Below are 12858 nucleotides of genomic sequence, written 5' to 3'. Positions count from 1 at the left end.
TTCCTGTCCTTAATCAGACAATTAATCTGAATGAAACACATTACCTCAAAACCACAGCACAGGATCCAATTTTGGACAGCCTTCTCTCTCTCACGCACATGCATCCGCATATACACACACAAAAATTCTTACAATAAAATAATACTAACTTTCATTAGAACAAATATTTCCAGCAAAACATTTCACGTTTGTTGAAGGTAATTTCCCTCAGACAAAGCATTCTGCATAATAAGTGTATAACATAAGCATCATCGCTCAATATTAAGGCTCCCCCCTTTTTTATATTAAAAAAAATATCAGAATGTTTCTTTACACAACTGAAACATTAAGAAAGCTAAACACTACGTAAAAATGTAAGAAATAATCATAAAATTCAATTTAAAACACAAGTTTATTCACTAAAATCTATATACACTCACCCTCCGGCTCCGTAACTTGAAGATGGTGGAGGTGTACGTCTGCGATAGATATCTGTGGATAAACGGGCACCACCATAGTCAGTGCGACGCTCAAAGGAGGGGACTGGTGGCATTGAGGGGCGATCATAAGGACTGCGACCAACATCAGAGAAGGATCTGCGCTCATACGGGGAGCGCATCATGTCTGCGTATGATCGTCTCTCTGGTTCCCTGTCAAACACGTCAAAGCCCCTGGGATTTCAAAGAGAGTCATACAAGTTACTTCTGAATAAAGAAGTTTTATTAAGACAACAGAGACAACAGATAATTCACCTGTCACGCGAAGACATGACTGGTAGTGGTCCACCACGTGATGGGTAGTAGCTGTCATAGCCCCGATCATAGTTGTCATAGTAGCCGTTCCTCATGCTAGGTGGAGGAGGCAAGCCTGGCCTCCTGTCATAGTCGCCTCTGCCATCTCGCATGTATGGAGGGGCACGTCCCATTCCTCTCATGCCACCACGTCCTCGCATGGGACCAAACCCTCCTCGACCACCACCTCTACCACTCTTCTTCCCAGTTGATTGCTGTAAAAATCACCAGAAAAAGTGGAATTGCCGAACAAAAATATGACATTAACTCAATGATTTTCCACCAACACGATAAAGGGTAGTTTCTGATCCCCCATACCACTTCCCAGTGCACTTGGTTTGATTACATCAAATTATCTTATGACCCAATACTCAACATGAGCTTCAAACAAGGTATCGGCACACAGCCTGAAACGTTTGTCATCACCAAAATTACACAAATCGCTGAATGCCAGGCAGTTTAACACACTTTTACACCATTATAACCAACTTCCATCTACCTTAGTAACATCATACATCCATTCAGGCTTGAAAGTAGCCTTCTGTTATCATGTAATGTGCTCAGGCTAATCACAACCTCCAAAACTCATTACAATTTGTTACTGTTACCATTCCCTTCTTTATAGAAAGATAAGTTGAAAAGTAATGGCAATGTCATCTTGTCATGTTGACTATGCTGAAAGCTTACAAATTTATAACATAACAAGATGTGTAAAATACAAACTGACAAGACACAGCCCACGGCATCTGATATATTATCTGGAAAACAGTATGTGATCTCAAATACCTCCACACTGATCTGCACACCCATGAATTCTGCATTGTTCAGCTCCTTGATGGCCCTTACGGCCATCTCTTCTGTTTTCATGTGCACAAATCCATAGCGATTTAGGATATCACATTCTGTCACAATGCCATACTGCTCAAACAGGCGTCGCAAGTCCTGGGCCTGAGCCTCATCTGGCAAGCGACCCACAAAAATTTTTGTTTTCTGAAATGATAAAGCAAATTCACACAACCAATAAGTATGACTGCAAAGAACGTGCATTTTGACCTTATATTATGCAGGTAGCATGTACCAGTTTGGTCTCTATACATTTCCGCAGTACTGCCGCATCTGGCATGATAGCAGAGGGCCTCTGTGTAGACATTATACACACTTAAAAACAATGTTATTGGCATCAGGGGCCCCAAGCTCAAATATTTCCTCAAACCTGGCTTTACTGGTAGCATGAATGTCAGTGTTCCTTCAGTATTCAGCACCTAACAATGGTCAAATGAACAATAATCAACTTCATTTCATCTGTAGTGGCTGGATATTTCATTGGTTTGTATCAAACAGCCACTGGTCTACTCAGAAAAAAATATAACTGTTCTAAATTCAGCAACCAACAATGATCTACCATTCAACAATCATGCATGTATAATCTCTTAAAAATTATGTTTTTGAGACTTATCATACAAGAAAATCTCAGTATGCTACAATGACTGACAGTTTCAATGCCAAGTATGTGACCAGACCCAAATTAACAATGATTAACTACAGCTGAGTGGTATTCCTTCATTTACATTTCAGCTACTACACACTGTGATACTTGCAAAAGCAAGCATCCACATCCCAGGTGCACAATAATATTCTGCTAATATTATCTAAGGCAATTTCTTCCATGTGCTGTTTAAACCTTTAACCAACAACCAGAAGAATGCAAAAGGTATGGTACTTTGTGCCTGGACCCAATGTTCAAATTCTGGTCCTCACACCATCCCAAACACATATGCTTTATGTGGTCTGATCATTTAATACATGGAGTCTGAGAAGTGTAAAAAGAAACCATATGCTAAAAATTATTTACTATACAGAAGAAGCAATGTCACAATTCAGTAGCACAAAACTCAATGTTTTTCTGTAACCTATTAAGTTTAAATGTGAGTACAATTAGCTGCTTGATACATAAAATGATATTTGACTTCAAGCCATGGATTCACAAGCATAACTTTGGTCACTGTTGCAATCGCCTGTTATGCGTTACTGAAGAGGAAAAAGAAATGTAATTTTCTAGAGAGATATCGTTCATATAAACCCAGAGGGAAAAGTCCAATGGCATTAGCTCTAATGATCTTGGGGGCAAAGCTAAAAAACTGCCTCTTCCAATCAAACTGTTCAGGAAGCATTCCATCCTGATGAAACAATGCATTGCTAATAAGGTAACTGTGACATTGTACTGTTCTAATACGTCCACATATGAATGGCTTATCACAGTTGCTTTCTGAAAGAAAACAGTCCAATGATGTGTCCTTTCATCAAGCCCGACAGCACATTAACCACTGGCATGGTGAAAAACTGCTTCAGGTGACTGACTACCCCAAATTCAGCAGTTATGTCTATTCCAAGATACCATCCATATGGAATGATGCATCCTAAGAAAAACACATAGAGCCTAGGAATATCCTATCACTGTCAATTTTCTACAGCACTTCCTCAGTCTCTTTCCACAGTCATTGTTAGCTGATTTGATGTGCTGCCACAGCTACAATCTGTACCTGTCTGTAAGCACCTGCATGTCATGAACTGTAGAGCAGAGATGACAAAACTACTTGCTTGCTGTGCAAATCAACTTGCATGGGCTAGAACTGCATGTCTAATGTGCTCCTAATCTCCTAATCCTGAAGATTTCTGACTTATAACACTTCCTGTTTCTCCCAGACATCTACACCACTTCTTAATGGGGTTGTAGCTTGGTGCTGAAGCTCCATGCATTAACCAAAACTTACACAGTACATGTGACAGACACCAACTCCTCAGTGATCTACAAAACACAATCCATCTTCTGCCGAACCTCTGATGCGACTACTAGTGATTCAAGGGGATGGCGCATGCATGACCAATGATACCAACCTGGAGACACCCGTGGATGGTGCCAATTTGAAACAGTCCAATGTGGAAATCGTCCATATTCCCCGGTGACTGCTCTTACCAAAATGTTACAATATCCATCCAAGAAAGTGAATTTGTACACAATAGAAAATTTAAGCATAAAACAGAAAGTAATTACTACTTGTAACAGCAGCAAAGTGAAACTGTGCATACCTGAACAGAATGCAAGGTTTTACTATATTGTGTTGCCAACTGACCCACATTTACATTGAAACAGGCAATTAAGTCATGTGAAAACACTCTGAACAGCTGTGTAACATGTTTCATTATTAAATAACAGTTATTTTACTTTCAAATCAAGGTCATTTCTGGTACACTCAACTCTCGATTATCCGGGGGCGGATAAACCCAAGTGCAGCTTAACCGGGGCATTTTTTAGGCTTATGTGTTGTTTAATATTCATTCACTTTTGTTTCACATGGTGAGTTGTAACACTATTTGCGCACTAGTGTGAACTGAGCTCTGCATTTTTGGTCCCATTATGCTAACACAATGTTCTAGGGTAGGAGTGAAAGAATGCAAGGATTTGTGGAAAGTTTCAAGGACAGATACACCCTCACAGTTAGTCTCTTTGTATCGATCTTCAAGTGTGTTAGCAAAATGTCAGGGTGTAAAAGGAAGCGTGTTAACTATTCAACAGAAACTTGAAATTATCCATCAGTTGGGGAAAAAGAGGTGTAGCTAAATTAGCAATGCAATACGGTATTGGAGAGCAAACTGTTCGTGATTTGAAAAAACAAAAGAACCAATTAATTTCCTTTGCTTTGTCTTCTAATTCAAACAGAATGAAGAAAAGCCTTGAAAAAATCAACAATGATGATCTCGACAAAGCAATGCTGATCTGGTTTAATCAACTAAGGGCACAGGGAACAACAATAACAGGAGCAGTATGTGCTAAACAAGTGAAATTTTTTTCCAAAGCACTTGAACTACAAGGAAGTTTTGACACTTCTTCCGGTTGGCTAACATGTTTCAAGTAGTGTCATGGAATATGAGAAAATAGTATTCAAGGTGAGAAATTGTCAGGGGACTTATCATCATCAGTTACATTTTGCACCAATTTTGATAGTTTCGTGAAAAGTGAAAATCTGCTGCCAGAACAAATCTGTAATGCCGATGAAACATGTCTTTATTGGAAATGCCTGCCAGCCAGAACTTTGGCATTTCAAAATGACAGACAGGCTCCAGGTCACAAATCCAGTAAGGAGAGATTGACAGCCTTGTGCTGTTCTAATGCATCAGGAACACACAAACTAACACCAGTAGTTATCGGCAAAGCAAAAAGACCACGCTCTTTTAAAGAAACAGTAGCTTCAAGTCTGCCTATCCATTATTTTAATCAGAAAGGAGCTTGGATGAATAGAGCGATATTTAAAGAATGGTTTGATTTCAAATTTGTGCCTCAAGTTCGTGACCATCTAAAATCCCAAGGCCTGCCTGAGAAAGCTGCGCTCCTCGCTGACAATGCGCCCTCACATCCTAATGAAAGTCTCCTGAGGTCAGATGATGGAAATATTTTCCTCCTAATGTTACCGCACTTATGCAACCAATGGATCAAGGAGTTATCTCAAGTATGAAGAGAATCTATATATCAAATTTGGTACAAAAGTACATCAATGAAGGCAATGATCTGACGTGTTTCTGGAAGTCTTTTTCAATGTCAGATGCCATATACGAGATTTCAACAGTGTGGGATACAGTAAAGCCATCTGTATTGAAAAATTCATGTAAGAAACTAATGCCTTTCATCACTAATGAAGATGACGAAATCCATGTATTCACTGGATTCAGTGAAAATGAGATAGCCACAGAATTGACAAAATTGGCTAACCAAGTTCATGGTGGTGAAGAAGTCAACGAGGAAAATATAAGACAGTGGTTTGGTGACTCGTGTGAGCTGGGCTTCAAAATGTTAAGCAGTGACAAAATCGTAAGTTAAGTGGGGGTGCAGTCAGAAGAGCGGGAAGAAAGTGAGAATGAGGAAGAGGTGGACAGTGCTGCTAGTAAGAAAGTATCACATGGTGCTGCTCTTAATCATTTGGAATCCTTACTGGAATCCTTACTAGACTATCTTGAGAGTGAAGAGGACAGTTTATTAAGTGACAAGCTAATATTACGTAGGCTTCGTACGGATATCCGTAAAAAGGAAAATGTGGCAAAAAAGCAAACGAAAATATTAAATTTTTTTAAGTGTTAAGTGTGAATATTCGTAAAAAGTGTTGGATGTTGTTGAACACTGTGATTGAAATAACTAATTCATACTTCAGTATAATGTAAAAAAAAAAAAAAAAGTATTAAATAGGCCATGAGATAACATAAAAATGAGGTTGAATAAATTTAAATACAGGTAGGCCTATAGTATTATGAAGGTACAGTATTACAGTACTACTTTTAATAAAATCAGTCTTAACCGGGTTTTCGATTAATCGTGATTTCCATCCACACCATTATCCAGGATATTCGAGAGTTGAGTGTATTTATCTTACTTTCTAACTTCTCCGACTCCTAAAATCTTTTACTCAAAACCATTTGACTACTGAAACATAAATTTTGGTAATTTCTCTTTATCCACCTTGCATTGTGTGTGTTTATGTGCATGCACGCAAGTGCATTTCCTTTCAAACAGTATTACTTACTACAGTATTTCAGCAGGAATATTTTCCAAGATATGAACATTTTCCAATATAGTATCATGATTAGTTAAAAAAACTGTTAATATCTGGCTGTCCATACCATATTCAGGGATTTAAATCCCTCACCCTTGTGTGATGAAGGTCAAATGCTATTTGTAAACAATGTGTACTCCTTTTGTAAATTTTCATTAAAAATATGCTGACAAGAATAGTATTTGGAGGGAAGATTATCCTCAGACTGTCATCTTAGCTGAAATGGCACTCTTCTCACATGGACCTCACACAGACGCCTACAATTTCTAGACACACATCCAAGTTGGTGTATGGGAATAGAGAAATTCCACGCCCAGTATTTTCTTTAAGTTCTTCCAAAGAGTGTGGATTGTTCATATAGACTTTATCTTTCAGTGTTCCACACAAACAGAAATCACGAGGATTTAAACTGGGTTATCACAGTGGGCCACAGTCCTTGATTTATGACTTGTTCACCAAAGACTTCATCTTATGCACTGACAGAATTTTTGCAGTGTGTGCTGTTGCATTATTTTGCATAACATGCCCATATCTTTTATCATCATTCAGTTATCAAGGATGACATAATTAGTTACTATAGGATTCTGACGATGGTGTATAACACACTGATATGTTGGGATTTTGGACTTTATCCATCGTCCTGGTTTTTAAGATAAATAAAAACACGACGTTTCGAAAACTGGATCTGTTTCCGTCCTCAGGTGAAGGAAAAGAGCTAGCCTCAATCACTGGATTAAGGCTAGCTCTTTCTAATGGACCCAACTGAATAGGTGTTTTCCTTCACCTGAGGACGGAAACAGATCCACTTTCCGAAACGTCGTGTTTTTATTTGTTATCTTAAAAACCAGGACGATGGATAAAGTCCAAAATCCCAACATATCAGTATGACATAATTAATCTCACATAATGTTCAATGAAAAAGCATGGCCCCATTTATCCTCAGTGAGCTGTACCTTTTGCCCATCCACAACGATGAGCCAAAAGATATAATTGCTTCTGAGCACTGATGTCATCAAGCTTTCACTGTCAGTACATCTCTTTTGAAATTTCTTTTTCTCCAGCACTAATTCCAAAGAAAAGCACAATAGACCACTTTAGGTCACAGTGCAAGGGCCAAGGAGGCCTACCCCTCATACAATCCCAAAGAATATAATTTCGTTATGATAAGAATGCTGTACAAGTATATCCTATGAATAATTTGTCTTCAACACTGGCAACTGTATTCTGATGTATCTCAAGAATAAACCAGCAGCATTATCACTGCTCCATCCTAGGATTATCTACACTCCCTCTACCACCTGAATAGTAGAATGCAATTCGAAAGGGGTGGGCAGGCCACTAAGGCTTAAAGAAGTCTCTTTATTTATGGCTTTGAAGGTTATTAGTTTTTTAACTAATGGTTATTGATGGTTATTGTACACACAATTAGGCCCATTATTGATGCCAAGGATAGAATGACCCCGTATGCAACGGGCTTGCTTGTCCTGAGTGTCTTGAGCCCCCACTTTGTTTCGTCTTACAGTGTGATGAATCTCGAGTACCCGCACGTAATAGTTTAGCGTTGCTAATGATATAATTACCATCATTGTTATAACTGGTCTTAGGTTGTTTATGGTTATTGTTTGACTAAGTTATCAGCCACAAGAATGATCCTGATTATGGGTTAGCCAAGTGAATAGTTCATTTTAATTAACCCTTTCACTGCTAGTATATTAAGTAACTCTCAGTACCTTCTGTGCTGAATTATTTTTGAATAAATCTTTTATAAATAATCTAAGTGCAAAGCATGAAAATTTGTGATAAAATGTAACTAATCTTACCTCACACAGGGAACAGGCATCAGAAGTTGCAAAAATGTTAAATTATTCAGTATCTTTCACAGGGGTAAAATCCATTTAAATCAGAGTTGTCCAAGATAGCCAAAAAAGTACATAATTCATTATCCTAGTCTTATCACTATGTCACATGTTGACCAAAGCCCATAACTTTATTTAAAATTATTATGGAAAGCACTGCGCCTATACGAAACCATTTTTACTAGCCCCGTAAAATACCCACTCCACTTGACCACGGAGCGCGTGCCTCGCTGTGCAGACGCAACCTTTTACATTTCTTAAGCTAGAGGGCAGAAGAATGCAGCCACTGAAATAAATGACGCTTCATTATGTTCCCAATAGATGACTCTATGCACTCGTCAAGGTTGAATGAGATTGGTGCAAAGAAACCTGAGATTTGAAACTCTAAATTTGCAATATGGGTTTTGCCAAACGCAGCAAGGACGCCATGTTCTTCAGAGATCAACATATGTCAACCACAGCAGCGTAAGGGTTAAGTACAGTGTAATGTTCAGCAACAATCAGCTTCAATCTCAAGCAATGAGGTGTGTACATGTGTATCACCACTGCTGTAAATTTTCTCATACATAAGACTTTAAATCTACATATGAATGTTGCTCTGAAGCAGAAAGAAGCTGGCCATTCCTGCTCTGACAGCGTTGTCTACAACTTCGATCCAAAAATTATCTTCACTAGGCAACCTTATAATACAAATGTCATGCATGTTTAACAAGACCTCCATCAATATCTGATGATTCACCCTTAAGGATGATTTAGACAATTCAATTGCATAAACCACAGATACTTACAGGTGGTGTGCTTGATGTTCTGAGATCTGGGGAAAAAATGAAAAGAAAAACATTAAAATATGCTTAATTTACTCTTACATCTCTTTAGCTGTATACTGCAGTTCTGCTAATCAAGTGCAGTGGATTGTTTCACACACAATATGACAATAAAACATAATAATTGTAAATGCAGTTGATATACTGCTAGTGAACTGCTTGTGATCTTTGAGGTCAATACCTGTAATATTATTGTATTTAAGCATCCTGTTGCATTGATATACTCTTCATTCACACACTACACTTCCGTCCACAATGCAACCCATTATATACATAATTAAATAAAGATTATATGACCACAACCGAAAAGAATCACAACACCAGAACACACACAACAAAAAACAGACCATAATATAACTAAAAAATAAATCCCACGGAGCTGAGCCTTCTTGAGAAGTCACCAGTGGCTCAGCTACTCAACAATTTGCCAGGATTTCATGGAACCCAAAGGTTGATTATTCTGTTCCAACAACTGTCCACAGGTCCTTATCCTGAGCCAGATGAAGGCAGCCCACACCACCCCATCCTAAGTCCCATTTTAATATTATACTCCACCGACATCTAGGTCTTCCTAGGCTCTTTCCTTCTGGCTTTCCCACGAAGATTTGTATGCATTCCTCCTCTCCCCAATGCCTGTTACATGTCCTACCCATCTCATTCTCACTTTCTCTCAACCTATCACTTCATCCCTCTTTAGGAGGTGAGGACCTCCTCCTCATAATAATAATAATTTAAGAGATAGGAGACGGCAAAATCTGGCCAGCTGACTCTGACTGTAGGTATTTACGCACTCCAAGCTATATGCCAAGCCTATCCTGAACCTACCATTTTAAACCATGAAGTTCATTCTTCTTACATCTAAATAGTTTCAGTAGCATCTCTTTTCAAATAACTCAGATTTTTTCTCCCCCTCACAGAATCAGGCTAGATTCCATACACTTTAGGTTCAAATAAAAGTACTGGTGCAAACATTGTACACACAGTGCCCTATATGCTCCTGGCAGATTACAACGTTCTAGTATACTAAATCAAATATTTCAGCATTCCTATTTTAAAAAGATGTCTTTCCTTTCCCCAAGACAATAGGATCTAGAGGGTGGACTGTTACTTTATCAGAAATACTGCAAATGCAGTTTATTTGGGAATAACAGTATGCAAGAAATCAGCAACCTTTAATCAGAGCTGTTGTGAAAAATATAATTTTGTGATTGAGCCTTGGCTGGGAGCCTGTTTGAATCCTGTTAAATTTAAAATACTTTGGCCTACAAAATATTATATGGGTCCACTGTCTCCACAAATGACTAGAATTTAATCACAATCGTTTCAGATGTTTTCAAAATAACTGACATTTTGCATTTGGGCAGCAAAAAGGTATTCTGTTCATGAACATACTGCCTATGCCGTTTAAATCAAAACACGATCTCCATAAATACGAAAGTCCTGAAATCATGTAAGTCTGAACAAAATATCAAGATTTTTTTTTTCACAATTACAATACTTGCTCACACTGTGTATATGAATAAAAATAAATCAAACATTTAAGCACGCAAAAAAAAAGTCCCACGTTCTCAAGCCTTTCTCATACAGAATTCATTAGAACAAATGCACTTTATGGCACCTTCATAAATTACTTAATCTCTCCAAAAAAAATGGAGCAATTTCCATATCAGGCTGTACAGAAGCCCGAGGGCTATGGCATGACACAAAATACTATCATATTTATACACAAGGCCAAGTTGGAGAAGTGTAGCCATGACTGAATATCATGCAAAATATCACCCTGTGTGCAGCAACTTCCAACAAGATAAATTCCACTAGTTTCAATACCAGAATTTTCGCTAGAACTTCAGAAGTGCGAATTCAGTAAACTAAGTCTGGTACACAGGCACATGTTCAAACTGGAGTTCACTCATCCATCCACACACCCTGGTATGCACGTGTTATAAATCATACTTCACGCAAAGCATAAAGCCAACTATCAGGACAAAAACCAACTAACTAGCATTCCAGGAAAAATTTATTTCTTTTACAGTTGCGTCTTTCATGTGGACGACATATTATCCACTGGGTGTGGTACATTTAGTACCAACGTATTCACTATGCTGTGAAGAATTAGAATACAAAATACACGAGCACAATACCGTTCCGCTTAACTATTATGCCACTGACCTCGGGAGTCTTTATGGCCCCCATGCGCACAGCCGGTTATTAGAAAACATTACGCCATGTAGGGTAATTCTCATTTAAATCAAACGTAAGTCTTACTAAATCAGAGTACGAGCCAGTCACAATTAATATTACAATCAAACTGGGGTAATTACATTTTACAGTCATCCAAATAACATACTACACAATGAAGCCTCCTCTATATATAAGCGTTCGCACCCTTCGCTGAGCCGGTCCAGCTATGGCATGGCGTCTTTGACGATTATTCGAACTACACAGTATTTTCAGCATCAAAGTTAATTCTCTACGTATCTATCACGTCAAGAAAGGTTTCAACAGATAAATAAGTGTTTACATACCAGACATTATTCAACCGCTTACTACTCAACTTCACAATGGCGTCCACCGCGTCCTTTCAGATGGCGCGAAACGAAGTATACCCACAATCCAACATGAGATAGATGCCGTTGTGTGTTCAGAAACCAACCCAATGGAAAATTAAAATTATAATGGCTCAACAACTATGTTGCACCAACGGTTCTCACACCGTTGACACTGAGCCGTGAATATTACGGAAGTGGTGCGAGAGTGAGATCGAACTGAGGAAGATGAAAGGAATTAAGAAAGACGGATACCTAGGTCGAGAAACACTTATGGATGTGGGTTGGGGGTGGGGGGGAATTACCGCTCAAAGTTATCGAACCATTCAGTAACTGATGGAATCCCATATACAATACTCTAACACTATATAATTTTTTTAATTAATCTAGGAAGTGCCGGTCACGGTAGCCGAGCGGTCTAAGGCATGTACTTTCTTCGCTCGCTTGGAAACCGCGACCGTGGGTTCGAATCCCACTCAGGGCATGAATGTTTAGTTTGTGTGTGTGCGTTTTTCTGTGTTTGTGTACAGGTAGAGGCCTTGCGACGAGCTGATCACCCGACCAACCGAATGTGTAAGATCTAGAAAAACCGAAGTGAACGGAGAAGTTCATGGAGGTAGGCCTAGGCCCACCGGGGCTGTAGTGCCAAGGAAAAAAGAAATCTAGGAAGTATGTATGAATGAATGAATGAATGTATGAAGGGTAGGCCTTCTCGGCCCTTGCACCGCGACCTACAGTGGTCTATTGTGCTTCCCTTTCTGATTATCCCCTCAGCAATCCCGCCCTAAGGCTTGCGGCACCTTATCGGTACTCTAGGGAGACAACTCAAATAGCCGTAGCTACCCCCATACGAGTGCTCTCCCGCATTCGTCCCTGGTACACCGCAGTGACACCCAAGAGTCATTATGCCGCCGCGTGGGAGGCTCCGGTCTTATAGCCATCGCCCTTTATGGAAACTCAGCCGCCAGCTCCGGAAGATCATACTGATCCAGACCCCAAGACTGCCGTTGCCCGGTGGGACCACGAGGTGTTCGAAAACTGTGTCCCAACGCATCCCTGGTCTATGATACGTCCCCACCAAAGAGACAGCCGTGGCTCGGCCAACCTCACCGAGGATGGCGTGATTACCACCCCGTCATCTAGGAAGTATATGTAAGATGAATTTATTTTAAATAGCCACAGTTTGAACGTTTCGAATATGTAAACAGCCAAAGTACTTCATATAAAAAACTGTAAAATAGTGACAGAAGCGAGTATGAAAC

At 39.3% G+C, this 12858-nt stretch overlaps 1 protein-coding gene across 1 annotated transcript; it reads right to left on the bottom strand.

The window, feature by feature from the left end:
* Positions 1–426: 426 nt before the first annotated feature.
* Positions 427–11671, bottom strand: LOC111869806 (RNA-binding protein lark-like; the record flags this gene model as incomplete). The annotated part of the gene is given in 5 exon segments (XM_023861586.2): positions 427–650; positions 732–985; positions 1557–1760; positions 9015–9040; positions 11576–11671. Coding segments are annotated over 5 exon segments (715 nt in total), but the record flags the coding sequence as incomplete, so codon positions are not given.
* Between the last annotated feature and the right edge of the window lie 1187 nt (positions 11672–12858).

This window comes from Cryptotermes secundus, unplaced genomic scaffold (assembly GCF_002891405.2).
Source record: "Cryptotermes secundus unplaced genomic scaffold, Csec_1.0 scaffold123, whole genome shotgun sequence".
NCBI classification, from domain to species: Eukaryota; Metazoa; Arthropoda; class Insecta; order Blattodea; family Kalotermitidae; genus Cryptotermes; species Cryptotermes secundus.
The sequence above is the reverse complement of the archived record's forward strand: the minus strand, read 5'-3'. Positions and strand labels throughout refer to the sequence as shown.